The sequence below is a fragment of the Anser cygnoides genome, chromosome 15, assembly GCF_040182565.1.
Source record: "Anser cygnoides isolate HZ-2024a breed goose chromosome 15, Taihu_goose_T2T_genome, whole genome shotgun sequence".
NCBI classification, from domain to species: Eukaryota; Metazoa; Chordata; class Aves; order Anseriformes; family Anatidae; genus Anser; species Anser cygnoides.
In genome coordinates, this window is record NC_089887.1 from 13,725,080 (window position 1) to 13,742,584 (window position 17,505).

Sequence of the window (17,505 nt, forward strand, 5' to 3'; positions counted from 1 at the left end):
TGGAGTTACAAAGCGAGAATTCTTTTGATATAATATTAGTACAGAAAGAAGGTTGTATTAAAGTGTAACTAAGGTCCAGATTTTGATCTCAAAAGCCCTAGTCTGCACGGCCCTATATTTTAAATAAAGCTTTGAGGTGGGGAAGTCTCCCTCCCTTCTGCAGTATGGGAGTAGTTTGACTTTTGACCAAGCTCCTAGCCAAGCAGGACGGAGATTGTTTGTTTTCAGAAGTTCTGCCTTCTAAGGAAAGATAAGTATGTTAGCACCTTAGCAGACCAAAGCTGTACTTGAAAATTGTCAGCTCAGGAATTCTTACCTCAGCTGTTTTCTGGACTTGAACAAGACTGCAGTTACAATACACAGCTCTCTCTCTCTCTCTTTTTCCTTTTTTTTTTTTCCCTTCAGGTTTATTAAAATACTAAAACTAGATTCAGAACAGGCTATATATATACCCAGCTCTTTGTATGTAGTGTTTGAAATGATACATAATTTCAGTAATGATGCTTGTACAGTCAAGCAGAAAAAAATAAATTTCTTGGTAATAACCAAAAAGTCTGTCTGCAGCAGTGGGTTGACTGGTACGACCCCTAATGAGGACAGAATAAATGACCTAGTGTTAAAGTCAACATTTGTCTTTGGTAAGTACAAATTATCAGGGATCCTCCACTTCATCAGCCACCTCTTCTTCCACTTCCTTGGTCTCCATACTGCTGTGGTGACTTTGCTCTGGAACCAGGCTTTGGTTTATGGGAATGCCTACTCCTCTGTGAACTGCCTCGATGGTCTGTTGATTGACATAGTAAGTCAGGTTTGTGCATGGAATTCTCTTCCGCATCTCTTCCAGATACTGGTACGCCTAAAGAAAAACACAAATTACTGTTATAGGCGGGGGGGGGGGGGGTGTACTGCTTCTACAAATTCCAACAAAAGTGTGAAAAGCATCTGCCTTGAGTGCTTGGCTGATGAGCTCTTGAACTGATGGAGTTCACTGGTGGAAAGGAGCTAACACTAGGTCAGGACACTACAGCATTTGATACCATGAAGCCTTTGCATAGGGGCTTGTCAATTCCAGCTTCTTTGGTATAAAAAAGAATGGGTCTCAAAGGCTGGTTTTACATTCTCCTGCTAGCTGAAGCACTGTCAAAACAACACCTTATAAATAAGGTTAATCAGTACAGCTGGAGAAACTAGCAGCTGGCATCCTTCTGTTCCCTAATAACAGCAGACTATGTTTTAGTCCAAACTCTGGTGCATGTCATAGAATATTCCAGGTTGGAAGGGACCCACAAGGCTCAGAGTGGGGCCAGAGGAGGGCCACAAAGTTGATTAGAGGGCTGGAGCACCTCTCTTACAAAGAATAGCTGAGAGATCTGGGGGTGTTCAGCCTGGAGAAGAGAAGGCTCCAGGGAGACCTCATTGCAGCTTTTCAATAGTTAAAGGGGGCTTATAAAAAAGATGGACAGCAACTTTTTGCTGTCAGATAATGACAGGACAATGAGGAATATATAGGAATATAATATAATAGGAATATATATATGACAGGACAAGGAGGAATATAATGCTGTGCCTGATGCACTTCGGGACACGGCAGGCCCTTTTGGCTACAGGCACTGCTGACTGGCACTGCCTGACACAGACAATTTGCCATCAACAAAGTGAGTTACTATTTCCTCAAATTACTATAATTTTATAAGTTTCTTTTTTTGTTTGGCCAGGTGACAAATGAAGCCCAGTGCAACTGCTGAGACAATGCACCCAGACCTTTCTGTTCTTATCTCTAGTAATGGGAAGTATTTAAGAATCCAGCATTATTTAAGCTCCATGTTCTCTGAGCTTTCTTTTCAGTCCCAAGTAATAATAATTTGAAGATAGTTCCTTAAGCATATGACACCCTGCCAAGCCATTTAGCTCCTGTAAAGGAGGCTCTACTGTAGAATGTACAGTAGAGTACATTCTTCCCATATGAGTTAAGCGCTTATACCAAGCTGCACTGGTCTATATAAAATTCAGGCTCTGAGAATTAACTTACCACATGGAATTCCTCCACCTGTAAGTAATGTCCAATCAGAAATCCCAAGACATCACCCTGACGGATGGCATTGTCAAGATCTTGCTCAGCTAGAAGTTGTTCACATTGTCTGATTGCTTCTTTGGGATCCTCAGAGTAAACTCTAGTAAAAGAGCATAGTTACTCATATTTCAGGTTACTCTTTGGTCTTGAATGCCAACAGCCCTTTTAAAATTACAGGTGTTTCCCTGCTACAAAAATATACAGAAGCAAGTCTTCTCCAAATTATTTACTGAACTGTGAATGTCGTCTTCTTGTATGATATTTTTGTCATTAGTCTACATGCTCTGAATACTGCAACTTACCTCCGAGCATGGAGGAATCGTTTGATCAGGGCCATCTTGCTTTGCAAATGTGTTAGTTTGCTTTCCTGTTCCAGAGGGCTTCTAGTTTTTGCTTTTGAAAGGCACTTACATGCTTCTGTAAGAGCTCCTTGTGCTTTCTCATAATTCTGATACTCATCGATTTCTACCTGCAGGAAGACAGATTAGCTGAGTGTCTCGCTCTAGAGCTAACAAACCAAACAAACCTTGAAGCATCACAGAAGGTGGACGTACCTGAGCACATGCATCATAGAATCCTGCCAACAGGTCAAGGGCCCTTCCTTTGGTATAGAAGCTAATGATGTTCTTCATAATCTCTGGGTCCTTACGCCAATCCAGTGATTGTAGGTAGTTGGCTGCCATGATGTAAATCTCTCTCTGTCTGGAGACTCCCGCAAAAAAGATGATTTTCTCTGTGTCTCCAGATTTCATCAGTGCCCTCATAGCCTAGCAATGCAAGAAGTGTGGCACGACAAAAAGGGAAAAATATTGTGAATACAAACACAGGCTCTACTAAAATGGCTAGGAAGTCTCATCTGGATAGCCTACGCTATGAAAATTGTCTCAGGATTTACTTTGCAAACCACTCTTGTTGCAAAATCTTATAAAGGTAAGAGGCTCAGCCTCCCCAGCTTTTTTCTGCCTATCCAAACTGACCTTTAACTTGTTTCCTGCTTGTGTATATTTCTTGGTTGCCAAGTGGTAATTGCCTTGTCTCATGCAGCAATCAGCAATTTGTTCCAGTAGCTCTCTCCGGGACTCCTCAGAGAGGTCCTTGGAGTCCTTAGACACTGTCATCCTCTCAGCCATTTCCTCTGTGATGGTCAGGTTCTGCTTCAGGCAAAGTTGCAGAGCTTCTTGGTACTAAGGGAAGTAAGAAAGCAAGGAGCTGTTGCAAGCGCTACCGTGATACTTCACGTTGTTTGTGGTGTAACCCATAACAATAAGCTATACGAAGGCACAAATGTTAGCAGATGTGGCTTCTCTAAGTAGAACATTTGAGGAGTTGTGCCCTACCATCAACTCATATTCAAGTACATACTTTCTCATTTTGTTCACAAAGAACATATTTGTGCCTTGGTACTGTTTCCAGTAGGATCTTTTCTATGATCTTCCCAGGCACAGAGGTGAGGCTCATCTCTCTGTAGTTCACTGGGTGCTCCTTTCAATGCTTTTTAAAAATGGGAGGAGTGATATTTCCCTTTTTTCAGTCACCAGGGACTTCACCTGATGGCCAGGACTTTTCAGATATGATGGAGAGTGGCTTGGTGACTACATCAGACTCCTTCAGGACCCTAGGATACATGTCATCATGCCCCATAGACTTGTACTTGCCTCACAAATGTCTTTCCATAGCTGGTTATTAATAAAGAAAGATAAATCTCAGTGTATGTATGTACATACCTGTTGTGCTCCTCTGTCCATCCACGGAGCTTACCTTTTTGGCTGTTAGCAGCAATTCCATTGCCTTCTCATACTGAGCATGTTCGATAAAAAAATCAGAACAGCGGGCTAGCAGAGCTGGGTCTGATTTCTCATCCAGGTCTTCAGCAATTAGCTGTAGGGCCCCAAACTGCTGTGTGGCAAAGGCAAGCTCCAGAGCTTTGGAGAAGTGTCCTGCCTGCAAAATTCAGGATGAGCCCTTTAAAGACTAGAATAAGTACTGCAGAGTTAGCTTACAGGATACCCTAGAGTGGCTTAACAAAGCATCCACCATGAAGAAATGACTGATTGTACATATAGTCAAATGTACTGTTGATTTAATGCTCCTCTGCTGTGGAAATTGCATCAGTTTAAAGTTTGGTATTTTTACTAAAAAGTCATTTACCTTATGGTACAACATGACAGCTCTGTCCATTTGCTCCCCCTTTTCCTCATAATAGCAGGCTGCCTCGATCATGTCTTCTGGAGAGCTCAGAAGAGCCAGGTTCATCAGCTGGTCATCTAAATTGTTCTCCTGTTCAAAAGCAAAGATTTGAGTTTTGGTATTCAAGCAAACTGATTTCATAATTCTGTCTTCTTTCAAGCTTCCAGCTTTATACCGTCGCATAGTAGCCCATCAGCCACCTCCTACGTAAAACCTATAGCTACTCAAATGGCTCTGAGCTGCAACAATGACAATTTGTTTCATGCCGTTTTCTGTTGAGAAGTATGATGCATGTATGTATGTATGATGCTGAGCTGTATAATCTGTCCCATACAACCAACCCATTTATTGAAGAATCTTCTACAGAAGATGAAAGCAGAAAACAAGAGCATCTTCATAGCTGGGCTGAAGGAACAAGCAATGCATCACAGGACAGAATGGTACGAGTGTCTTGTAACACTTTCACTCTGTACGCTACCTAAGGGTAGAATCCTACCTTGGTTTTGGACACAGACGTACATCTTCCCATACCTTACACAAGCGAATGGCATTGTTAAATGCCTGGGCCCTGGTGTAGAAATGTACAGCCTGCTTGATTTCCTCCTGACTCTCATACTGGCGGGCCAAGTGGTATGAAGCTGCCCAATTCCCTGTTTCATTTGCTATTTCAGCAGCCTGAAAAGGAAATCATACAGCTTTATGCTACGCCCATACTCATCCCAGGCATGAGAAGTCTCTGGAAACAGACAGCAACGGTCTGCCTTACCTTCTGAATGTTGCCCTGAAAGCAGTGGACACGGACTAGGGAAAAATAATCCTGAGCCAGTGCATAGTACTTCAATGCAGATTCCATATCTGATTGGCTCTCCAGATACTGTGCCCACCATTTCCACAGGCTCCTAGAAAAGCAACAATACTAACTGCAGTAACCAGAATTGCCAGAGAATGCATTTCTCACCCCTGGGATCTTGAACTCGAGGCTAGATGCATTTTTTTTTTTTTTAAGAATGCAGACAGGTTTTACCAAAATGCAACTGTGACATTCAAAGATCTGTGCTAAAAGGGAGTTCAGCCCAGATACCTATCTAGTGTGGCTGTTTTTGAGTGAAATATGGCATGCTCCTGAAAAGCTGAAGGAGGATCAAAGTGGATAGATAAGGCAGGTATTGAACTTGCAGCTGAGAGGATTCTCTTCTCCTTCTCTGCTTTCTACACAAATTTTATTTCTGACCTGAAAGTCCCACTCAAGACAAGGAATGAGCATAGCACTGACTTGTCTTTCATCTTGTTGACATAGTTCTCCAGGGCTTGTAAGTCTTCAGAGAGCATTCGGGGTACCTCAAACCTGTGTGTATCTGACTTCTCATAGCTGTAGAGAAAAAGAACAGATTGCATGTGAAATGACTAGCTTAAGACAATTATTTCACTTCCTGTGTAAAAAATTCACTTAATGTCGGATTAGCCACAGCTACAAAGTGGCAACCCTGATAACAGTGCTCCATTGGTATTACTCAGTTACTCTAAGACTTGTAGCAATCAGCCAGAACCATCAAAAATAAAAGGTACAACGCACCTGGAATCAGAGAGGCGATGTGATCATAGAATTGTAAATACTTCAAAGTTCCAGTGATGCTCCAAAGAAATATCCCAGAAACCTCTCCAAACATTAAGCACAACCCTGTGCAACTGTCTGAAAAGGTAGCAAAAGCCCTGGACTCATCTTGCTTAGTCCTGCTGCCATCCACTGCAATTTCAGCCTGTTTTCCACAACTGGGAGATCACTACATTTATGCCATCCATCTAGTGCTAGAGTCTTTCCTTACCCTCCTGCCCACTTGGATCATCTTATGGGTCTTTCTCATCACATCACAGCTCTACTTTGCCTCCGAACGTAAGTGATCTTATATTGTGAGATTTCACAAGGTAAAAATCATATGAAAACAACATTTCAAATGAATAAAAACACATTAAAAATCATATCCACCAACTTCTCTAGGAATTCATCAGTCACAGCAGAGGACTGGGCACCAGAAGTACCCAAGTCAAACCAAATTCTGTAGTTGTGCCTGAGACTCTCAGAGGAAGTAAACAATTAAATCACTGGTAGTGGTCTTCCAGTGACAAGAACAGGACTGGATTATTATTGGTGTTCAACTATTGGCCCCTGACACGACACTTAGCCTCAGGGAGGGTGCCGGCAGTTTATTACAACAATGCTTTTACCCCTGAGATAGAAAGCACCAGCAACAGGAAAAGATTTTAATTAATTGTTAGTAGCCATTACCAGGCATCCTCCTTATCCTGCCTCAAGTCTGCGCAGAAGAACAAGGCCCCAAATCCCCCCTGAACACAACGCCATCGGCTGGTGCTTACTGAGTGAGAGCAAGACCGTGCTCCCCTATTGCCTCCAGGTGCTTCGCATAGTTGTAGTAAGTGGTACGCAGGTGAACCCGGTCATGAGCTTCGGCTGTTTCAATGGCTTTCTGCCACTGGTTTGAGGCTTGATAGAACTTGTTCAGGAGGTCATAGCGTTTGCAAGCCTTGTACAGTTGCTCCGCGTCCTCCTTAAAGAAGAGCATACAAAGAGCTCATTAGCTCTGTGTTTCATAGGCGTACATGCAAGCAGTAAATCACATCAGACACCGCACTTACGAGTATTTTATTAATGCAGGTCATCGCAATGCAATTAAAGGAACAATAATTTAGGCAGGGGGGTTAACCAACTGAATATACATAGCCTGGAATAGCACATTACTGGGAAACAGGATGTTTATGTGAAAATAAGGAAAGCATTCAGATCCTGACATTTACTGTACGATATCAACTTGGGGGTGACATGAGCAAGCCATCAACTATTAAACACTGTCAGCAGGAGTGTAAATCACTTCAGAAAGGGGAGATATGCTCGTGTGGGGCTACAGGTAATGGCACACTGCCAAGAAGTGATGTCCAAAAGGTCCAAGGGACTAGGGTTTTTGGCAAGAAGGCATTAAGTGCCAGAAGATCTCTGGGATCTCAGAGCAGGTCTCAGAGGCAGGAATTCTTTCTTGGATAACTGATAGCCATTCCTGGAAACAAATGCTACTAATTTCAGACAGAACTAGAACAGGAGGATTTTGCCTGTGCTGACGCAACTGCAAGCAAATTAGGAACTATTATTTTTACACTTTGAGAGGTACTCCTGTGGAAGGAGCATTTTCCTGCTCCACCCAATGGCTGTCCAGCTGAACACTATATTTAGTCAATTGAGATTATCTGTCCAAGACAGAAAAATAATTTCTGTCTCTTATTGTTTCAAATTCAAAAAAAGCATAGAAAGTAAAGATGGAAGTTGCTGGCACTATGATTTTATTACTGTATGAGAGAAAAAAAGCAGCAAAATAGCATCTGTCTTGCTACAGTTCTCCTTCACCTCTCCAAATAGATCTAAATATCCAAAAGAAGGAGTACTAACACTTTTCAGCCTCACAGCTTTCTCTTCCAGGAAGCTTTTCCAAACATTTAGTTAAATTTTCATTTTTTTCCCATCACTTCAATTCAGGGTAGTTCCACTACCTCTCCAGCTTTCATACTGTTAAAATAGCTGTAGATTGCTAAACACCTTTTTAAGCCAAAGTTTAGCTATTTGGCTGTCTTAAAGATTTCCTTGTCTGTAAAACCCTTCCAAGTGCTTAACAATTTGCACTGATTTTCTCTGTACTTGCAGTTCATCAACATTTTTTTCTGGTAATGAGGTGCTTACAGGTGGAAGGCAATATTCCAGCTGCAGCTGCAGCAAACCCATAGACGAAAGTTATCAAATCAAAGCCCCAGGATGTGGTGTCTCCACAAACACAGACCCAGATTTTTGCTGTCGTAGCATTTTGCCAATTTGTGATCTCCTATGAACTGTGGGGCATGGCATCAATTCTGCTGTCTCAGTTTGTCCCTCTTACTGGTCATTTGCTGGACCTTTCTCTGGTTCCCAGACTAAACATCTCTGTTACGATTTTCTTACAGATCACTGATGAAGACATAAAATAAAGGCTAACCAAGAAGAATACATTCTCTCTCTTACTCATCTAACTTGACAGTGCTCCAGTCAGTTTTCAATCCACCTGATAATATCAGTCATCCACGTGATAATATCATCTCCATATTAGATCTCAGTGATATTGGTAAAGCACAGTAATCAAGGGCAGAGAACTCAGAGTAAAATAAAGCTATGCAGAAAAGACAGAATCCGCTTTGGTACATATTTGCTGTCAGGTCAGGCTCCAGATTTAGGTGCAAGGGACAGCGTGCCACTGTGCCAGGCTATGGGGAGATGGCTGAACAGCCTGACTGCTCTTTCTGTGCTAGAATCCAGGCACGTCACTGCCAGCATAACAGGAGAAGCAGCGACAGAAATCTGGGCAAACGTAGGAGAGCCAACGACTCTGGGACAGCACACGCAGCAAATCTGACTTGACAGAGCTCTCCATCCCCACAGCTAGCCAGCTCCCAACCTTGGGGCAGGAAACTTTCATTTTGCCTACGCTGCTGAAAAGCGTTAGGCCAGTCCTCACTCTGTTGCAGAACACACCTTCAGCCTTCCATTCTGCAAACACGTCAAAATGAACCTTGCATTTCTCACACTGGACCTTAAAATATGTTTGTTAAAATGTTCAATATAAAACATTTCAAAGTACATCTCTTTTTAATCCGGTCAAACCTAGAATGATTATTTGAAGTATTATGCCCCAAGAAAAATGTAAGAGAGAACTTAGGATGTTTCATACATACAACATCCTTAAAGGAAGCTTCCTACATTCAGCAGCAGTTTTACTATATATATGTATATAGTAAATATGCTATATTACTATATACTATACTATTTACTATACATATGTATATTCTGTACAGCAATCAAGAAAACAAATTAATTTGTTATAAAAAATTAATATATATATTATATATATATCAAACAAGTTAATTTGTTATAAAAGATTAATTTGTTATAAACTTCTGCTGCTATGGCTCTTGGAATTCTTATTTAAAGGCATCAGGTTCTGCAATCCTTGTTGTCATCTACCCTTCAAGGACCACAGAAAGGGCCCATAGGGCTGTTGAGCCTATAGAATTCACACTGATTGCAGAGAAAGACAGTTGAGTGTGGCACAGTAATTGTGCAGCACTGGGCTGTACAGTGCTGGAAGGGATGTCTACTTCCCGAGGATAAAAATTCAGCTTCAAGAAAATAATTGTAAGAACTATTCTTCATTACTCCTTGGAAACCTGGTAATAGATTTTTACTTCCTTATAAGATTTTTGCACCTCTCTCAGATTTATCAGAAACGATCATTTTGTCAATCTATTCCCTAGTTAAATGGAGTGGATATTCTAGGATGCCTACGATTAACAGGGCTTACCAGCATGCCCAGCTGAATTGCTAGCACAGCGACTCTGGCTTCCTCCTCTGGTTCTTGTTCAGCCTCCCTTAATGCTTTGGCTCCTCTTGCATGACCCATGTTTCCAAGGCAAATTTTGGCAACGTCAAGCCTCTGAGTCTTCACACACATGTGAGCCATGTTCTCCCAGATAGTCTCACTGTGACAAAGCAGAAAGAAGGGAAGTGCTGTTAATGGTAGCGCCATCAAGACTTGTGTATTAGGCAGGTAAGGGGCAAGGAAAGAGGAGAGAGTGAAAGGGAAAACCATTAGCATAGTCCACACTTAACACACATAAACAGACTCCAGTTGTTATGTGAAGATTTAAGAGGAACAGAAATAGTCCTCAGACATAAAGGAACATTCTGGAACTGAATGTCCATAGCTTTAAGCTACGCTTAAACTATTAGCTCAAACTCTTTAACTCTTAGCTCAAAGCTAAGAGTTTACACTTAACAAAATCATCTGCCAACACAGATGCAGTGAACATCTCAGCTTTGTGCTCCCATGCAACATTGTCAGGTCTCACCAGACAACACTGCTGAATAGGAGGGCCGCAGCACAACTGACAGTTGCACGGGGGACAAGCGAAGATTTACATAAATTCTGGTTGTGTGTGAGGCTCTACAGAGTAAAACGCAGTATGTCCGACTAATAAAAACATAAACATTCAAAATATGGTGTGTTTTTCAGCGCGTGATCCTCAGTGGAGGTGTGGTCCACACAGTTCTCAGACACCACCACAACACAAAATAAGTACCTAAATGATAAAAGCAGGAAAAAAAAAAAAGCTAAGAGTTGAATGCCACTTCAGGTCTTGCACCTGCAAGCAAATCTTCCACTTTGGGGGTGGGGGGCTGACAATCATGTTTTCCTATGATTAAAATGTTTTTCTCTTCCCAGTTGCTGTGGGAAAGACCTGCACAAACAGGGGAAACTGACTAACCGGGAAGCAGAGAAGCAGATGAGATGCAACGTGCTGTCAAGCACACACAGTTGATGAAGGCAGAAAAGAAAAATGTTTTTCCTAATTTATTTTAAAATAAGATTATCTTCTATTTGCAACTACAACCAGTACAAAATTTTCAAGTAGAAATAAATATAAATACGAGACATACACTTCATTAAGGCCAAACAGGATAGAGAAAATAAAACAGGATCAGAAGTAATAAATCTGGGACAAATTTCAGATAATTCAGAAGTTTTGCTTCTGAAAAGCAAAAACACATCTCTGAATATTTTATAGGATTTCTTATATCCGCCTGTCCATATGGAACCTGGTTCAAACACAGTATGCTCTTGCCCTCTTCTGACATATCCAAGTCCCTCCCAGACTGAAATGCCAAAAGCAACATGGAAACAGAATGAAGTAACTTCTGAACTGGAAAGGCCTTACAAAAACTTCAGGGCTAGATCCTTCCAAGTGTAAGCCTGTGCATCTCCATTCAACATAGAAATGCTGATTTTTATCAGCAGAAGATGCGACCACCCTCATTTTTAGAAAGTTTGAATTACTTTCTTTTTTTATGCAAGCCACTGCCTATACCCCAAAGTGGCAATAGGCAGGAAAAACATCTTTAAAGGACATTGAGGTCATATTAAATATTGTCACCTAGCTTTGATCAACAAAGACGGTAAGTTCTGTCATTAGTACAAGACGCCAAACCTAGCATGTATGTGCACGGCTGTGCTTCACTACACACGAGGAAAATATACGTACTTTCCAAAATCTCTAGCATGCCAGAAGAAGCTGCCAACAGCCATTTCACTCTGTCTGAAGGAACACAAGCTTGCACTGTGCCAAACTAACAAACAGCACGTTTCTGAAAGGAAATCAAAATCTTTAAGAGCCTTGACAGCTTGCAATTCCATAAATGTAAGAGTTCATGGACTTGAACAGAGACAAGAGGATGAGAAATCTTATTAGCCTACAGGGAGTGGAAACTTTTGAAAGGAAATAGAGCAAATGGCATATTTTGAAGTACAAAGTTAAAAATAATAGTGTGCAGAGAAACAAAACAGGACTTAAAAGATTATAGAATCATCTGGGTTGGAAAAGACCTTCAAGATCACCAGGTCCAACCATTATCCTGGCCTACTGAATCCCGTCACTAAGCCATGTCCCTCAGTGCCACGTCCGCACGCCTCTTCAATACCTCCAGGGATGGCAACGCCACCACTTCCCTGGGCAGCCTGCTCCACTGCTTGACCACCCTCTCTGTGAGGAAATTCTTCCTCATGTCCAGACTAAACCTCTCCTGGTGCAACTTGAGGCCATTTCCTCGTGTCACCTGAGAAAAGAGACTGACACCCTCCTCGCTGCAACCTCCCTTCAGGTAGATTGATGAGGCCTCCCTCAGCCTCCTCTTCTCCATACCAAACAGCCCCCTTTCCCTCAGCCGCTCCTCCTAAGTCCTGTTTTCTAGTCCCTTCACCAGCTTCATTGCTCTTCTCTACACACGCTCAAGCAACTTAATACCCTTCTTGTAGTGAGGGGCCCACAACTGAACCCAATATTCGAGGTATGGTCTCACAAGTGCCACATACAAGGGGACAGCCATTTCCCTAGTCCTGCTGTTACTCATCATCTACTGGCAGCATTATGCTTTCATGAACGGCAATGGCTCCTGCCAACTTCAAAACTCAGTGGGGGAGCTGCTGTTGCTCCAGGGATTCCTCTCTGGGAGCTCCTGTCCCACACACGAGCTGCCAGCATGCCCCCCAGGCACCCATGCCATATGCATGCGGTACCCCACCTCAATGCACTGAAGAGCTGGAGCTCTGCCATTCCACCTCCTCCTCCCCCACTCCAAACCATTTACAAAACTAACCTGAGATGCTCCAGAAGCAAGCTACCGACAGGCTGGAACAACAACAATAATAACAATAACAAAAAATATATATATAATTTTAACACCACACTCTATATACTACAGTCTGTTGCTCATAAGGTATTCAAGTGTTTCTGATAGTAACATACTATTTGCTTGCAAAGGCAGTCTTCACGTGCATATAAAGTTTTATTCATATATATGCTTGTCTTTATTGTATTATTATCTATTGTATCTTATTTAAAAACTGGAAAGGCATTACAGTAACATCACCACGTGAAACGCAACGAAGGCTCAACATGAACCAGCAGCACGCTCTGGCAGACCAGTGGACAAACCACATTTTAGGATGCATCAAACCCAGCATAACCAGCCCATCAAAAGAGGCAATTCTCCAACTATATTTAGTGTTGGTGTGGCCCCACCTTGAATATTGCACGCAGTTCTGGGCTCCACAATATAAAAAGGGTGTTCAGGTCCTTGAAAGTGTCCAGAGGAGGTCAACAAAGCTGGATAAGGGGCTGGAGCTGCAGCAGGGGACGTTCAGACTGGACTTTAGGAAAAATTTCTTTACCATGAGAGTGGTGAAACACTGGAACAGGCTTCCTAGCAAGGTTCCATGGCTGTCAGTGCTCAAGAGGCATTGGGATAACGCCCTTGTTAATATGGTTTAACTTTTGGTTAGCACCGAAACGATCAGGCAGTTGGACTAGATGATCTTTGAAGGTCCTGAATTATTCTATCCTATTCTGTTCTTCAGTGATCAGGGAGACATCTCCAGCAGCAGAACAGCATCCCAGAGGGGCAGCTGCACATCAGTTTTGTTGCCACTTTGGATATGTACAAAACAATGCAGGTCAAGTTAAGAAACAAGGAACAGGAGGGGTAGGACACTCTTGCTTAAATCCAAGGCAAAACCATCAATTTTCTCTCAACGGTTGTTAGTGTAGCAAGAAAGGCCCATCTGTCCTTACGTCCTTAAAAGGCAGCAACTCTTCTTCCTAGGGTTGGCCTCACTGCCACATACAGAACACCAAGTAATGATCTACCCTTCCCCCAGCTCATATTCTGAGAATTTCCTGTTCTTCCCCTCCTCCTCTTTTTCTTCCCTTTGGAAAGCAGCTCACATCTGTGCTTCGTTAGCCACAACTGGATACTTAATGAAGACCAGATGGAGCAAGAGCACAACCAGAGCCATAAGAATGAGCTCCCTGTGCATTTCGGGGGAGCTATGCCTACCCATGAAGCACATTAATAAATAATCTGCTGCTGCACCCCAAACTTCCCAAGCTTCAGGCCACATCAGTAGCACGATGGAGTCTGAAACGAACAAACAAACAAACAAACAAACACCTTTGATGCCACTTAGGACTAGATGCAAGTTTTACCACATTTTTGATGAATCAGTTTTTCTTCCAGAATCTCTGATCTTCTGGGTCTGTTTTTCTGTGAAACTATGTTTACAGTATCTAACATTCTGATTTCATAAACTCTTCTGTAACTATACATTTTTCATTGCCCATTTTGCATGGAATTAAAAAAAAAAAAACAGTAAAAGTAGTACTATTTAAAGTGCTGGAGATTCATGTGTCTGAACATATTACTATCTCCCTACTCTATTTAATGGGCCATATTTGAAAAAATGAACATACTTGCATTCCATCTCATCTCTAAATATCTTGACCAGTAGAAAAATAAAATCTTTCTTTTCATCTTGGGTCTCACTTTGATGAACAGGATCCTAAGTACTCTGCTTTAAATATTAAATACAGTATCTGTAACAGTACATTATATATATAACATTTTAATAGTACGGAGATGTGGCTAGATTTTCCTGCTAGTCACTGAAAACATGTAGAACAGTTCTCCTCATTTTAACACGAGACAAAAACAACACACACATTCATCCCAGTTTCAGTACAACACCCTCCGGTCTCGACCACTGCCTCCCACTAACTTCAGTGCAAGCAAGGCCACATCCCTTAACACAACCATGTGGAGTGGGTGAGCATCCCCTTGTGCCCCAGACACAGCCGGGACTGTCCAAAAGGGACGCCCAGGTTTCACTTCTGAGAAGTGGGAGAGTCTTTCTTGACCAACAACCAGACATGAGGAAGCTTCACTGTACAAGGAACTGTGTAAGAAATTGAAAGCAGGTTCTCAGCAGCTCAGCTAACCACAAACAGAGTAGATGTAACATTCTGGTGCGAAGTGTTTACTCTGAGACTCACCATAATGTAAACCACGTCTGGGCTGACCTGGACAAACACTGCGAGGCAGTGGGCACCACCCTTTCCCTATCCTCCACCCACTGCCTACGTGCTGCTCTTGGGTGTTTACCATGCAAAGGAAAAGGATGGAACAAAGCAGGTGCTGCTTCCTAAGGAAAATTATCAGCATCTATTACTATTTTCCAAATGTTAATTATTTGTACCCTTGCCTTGACTTCAGTAACTTCAAGTTGCACCTTACATCCCCCGAAAAAAAGCAATAAAATAATGCAATCTAGCTTAAATATACAACAGTAAGTAATTCTAATAATATAATTTTTGATGAACTCTACACATATACAATTTGATAGACCAGTCATAGGACATAAGCATCAAGCTGTGGACCATAATAGCTACAGACAGCTTATCCATGGCCAAACAAGACAAACTACTTGACACCTAAAGTTAGTGGGGACTCAAAGCTGGTAATTTAGAAGCACTATGTAAAATTTTAAACACATCATCAAAGATGAACTTTGATCTCATCTTCAAATCAATGCAAAATCAATGTAGAGCTAAAATGCCCAAACTGGTAGCACGTGGCATGCTGTCTTTGCTGTTGTAACCTGGAATGTTGATCATACCAAATGAGTTTTCCTCTGCCAAATATGTCAGGCATTTCTCACATACGTTCAGAACATTGAAAATGCATAGATTATTCCTATGAACCCTTCCCTAGAAGAAACAGAATACTTGATAAAGCAACAGAAGTCTTAAAGAACAATATTTAAGATGTTCTATTAAATACATAGATTTGTCTGTTCCAAACTTACCCTGATAAAGTCAGTATCAAGCTATAGTTTAGCATGAATTATAACAAACAAAATCCCTTTGTCCCAAGTACTGCAGTAAGTACCGCATTAGACAGAAGAAATACATAGTCACCTAATAATTCCCTCAGGTAGTGACCCAAACTTACTTCTAAGGCATTTCAATACACGATATTCTGTTGCAATACTTGGCATAATCACATTATCTATTTTCACCAATATAGAAATAAAGATGCTTCCTTATCAGTATTCTTTGCTTTTTGTTCTGAAAGTGCATTTATGTCTCAAGAAAGGATTTGAAGGACTAAGAATTGAATATACTTCTGCACATTTATCAATAGACAAGTGTTCATTAGTGATTTTTTTTTTTTTTTAAGGATCAGAAGGATTCCTTGACTGGTTTGTACTAGAAGCACAAGATCTCTCAGTGAAAAAAGAGAATGTCACCAAGCGCCAACAAGAACCTTAATGAGACAGCAAGAAGCTAAACAATACAGGAAAAGTTGCAACAAAAGCTAATAATATTAAATTAATGTTTTTGATTAAAATTGTAACAACAATGAATAACTTTGAGCCACTTTGGTATGAGGAAGCTAGGAAAATTTACTGGATCTTTGCAAAACTCATTTGATTCTGACTTGGTGCAATTACTCATTTCAGGAATTTCCCAATTTAATAGCTTTAGATATTATTATAAAAAGCCATTTGTCATTGGAAAACCATGTCAATATAATATTGTGCCCTGCATAAACAAATGTAAACAGAATTTATTAGGTACTAAATGGACAAACTCACTATGGAATGAAATAATTATCCAAATTATTGAGACTCCAGGAGTAAAATTAGATTTACATAACAGACTTCTCACCCAGAAAGACCCCAAAGCTACTATACAAATTGCATGGAATAATTTAACCCACTACTGAACAGAACTACTCTTTAGCACATAACACAGCAAAAAGCTAGTTATGGACGAGAACATGCACCAGAAATTTTGCCCTGGAAAAAAGTCACAATGCACTTGCTAAATAACTGCATGCAACCATTACTACTGCCTTGCATCGCTCCTCAAACACTCCTCGTGTTGGTGTATTATCTGGGTGGGCTTGGACTGCTGTGCTGCTATCCTTTCTGCTCTTTAAGGAGGAACCGGAGTTCCCAGAAATATTCCCATCATCACAAGTCTCAAAACAGCTGTGACGAGAGTCCCTACCAACAGAAAGACAATGCGGATTTGAAATTATGCAACCTTTTCTGAGATGACCACCTCACTGTAACTAGAGAGATGAAGCAGTCTGATTTAATGCCACCTTTCTCACTAGTCCCAGCATCATCTCCCATGTTTTAAGTGGCAGTGAAGTGAGCCATGTGTCTCAGCTGCATCAGTTCCCAGATGCAACTCATGAGACAGCTACCCACCCATCTGCAGCCACAACAAGAAGCAACTTGGGAGAAAGCTTTTTTTTTTTTCCTCCCCACTTCTATCAAAACTGCCTTAAATGCAAAGTCATTGACTTCTATGGATTTGGGTGCGTAACATGCAAAATTTCTCAAGTAAAATGTATATCAAACCCTAAACCAATATCAGAATGTTTAGATCAGCCAGTCCCCTTAACACTCAAAGACAATTATGACTTAAGAGGAATATGCTTTTATTTTTAATGTTAGTGGAATTCAGAAAAGAGGTAGAAAATTCTCGTGCCAAATAATTTGTGCAGGAAGAAAAAAGAAATTTGACTAAGTTTTAAGTCATCAGACTGGCTTTGTTCTGCTTTTGTAAAAATACAATTGCTGCATTTTTGCATGTACAACATAAGAAGAAGTTTGTGCCCTCAAAATACATCCTCGGGCTTCGAAAACAATCACAAAAAAAAATTCAGAGACAGGAGAGATCAGAAGATCAGAAACAGGTGCACTGTTGGGCAGAAGTTTGCCTTTGGTATCATCAACAATACGCATATCATCCAC

At 41.3% G+C, this 17,505-nt stretch overlaps 1 protein-coding gene across 9 annotated transcripts in view; it reads right to left on the bottom strand.

Annotated features, from left to right (window-relative positions):
* Window positions 1–441: 441 nt before the first annotated feature.
* Window positions 442–17,505, bottom strand: part of IFT140 (intraflagellar transport 140) — a 77,004-nt gene continuing 59,940 nt past the window's right edge. For all 9 annotated transcript variants that reach the window (XM_066977386.1, XM_066977389.1, XM_066977390.1 and 6 more), the window contains 12 exons: window positions 9,649–9,826; window positions 6,632–6,822; window positions 5,532–5,627; window positions 5,025–5,157; window positions 4,790–4,933; window positions 4,220–4,348; window positions 3,830–4,012; window positions 3,049–3,255; window positions 2,626–2,838; window positions 2,374–2,540; window positions 2,030–2,171; window positions 442–856 (listed from right to left, as the gene is read on the bottom strand). In XM_066977386.1, coding sequence (XP_066833487.1) covers window positions 653–856; window positions 2,030–2,171; window positions 2,374–2,540; window positions 2,626–2,838; window positions 3,049–3,255; window positions 3,830–4,012; window positions 4,220–4,348; window positions 4,790–4,933; window positions 5,025–5,157; window positions 5,532–5,627; window positions 6,632–6,822; window positions 9,649–9,826 — 1,987 coding nt within the window. In that variant the 3' untranslated portion in view covers window positions 442–652. The remainder of the gene's footprint in view (window positions 857–2,029; window positions 2,172–2,373; window positions 2,541–2,625; window positions 2,839–3,048; window positions 3,256–3,829; window positions 4,013–4,219; window positions 4,349–4,789; window positions 4,934–5,024; window positions 5,158–5,531; window positions 5,628–6,631; window positions 6,823–9,648; window positions 9,827–17,505) is intronic.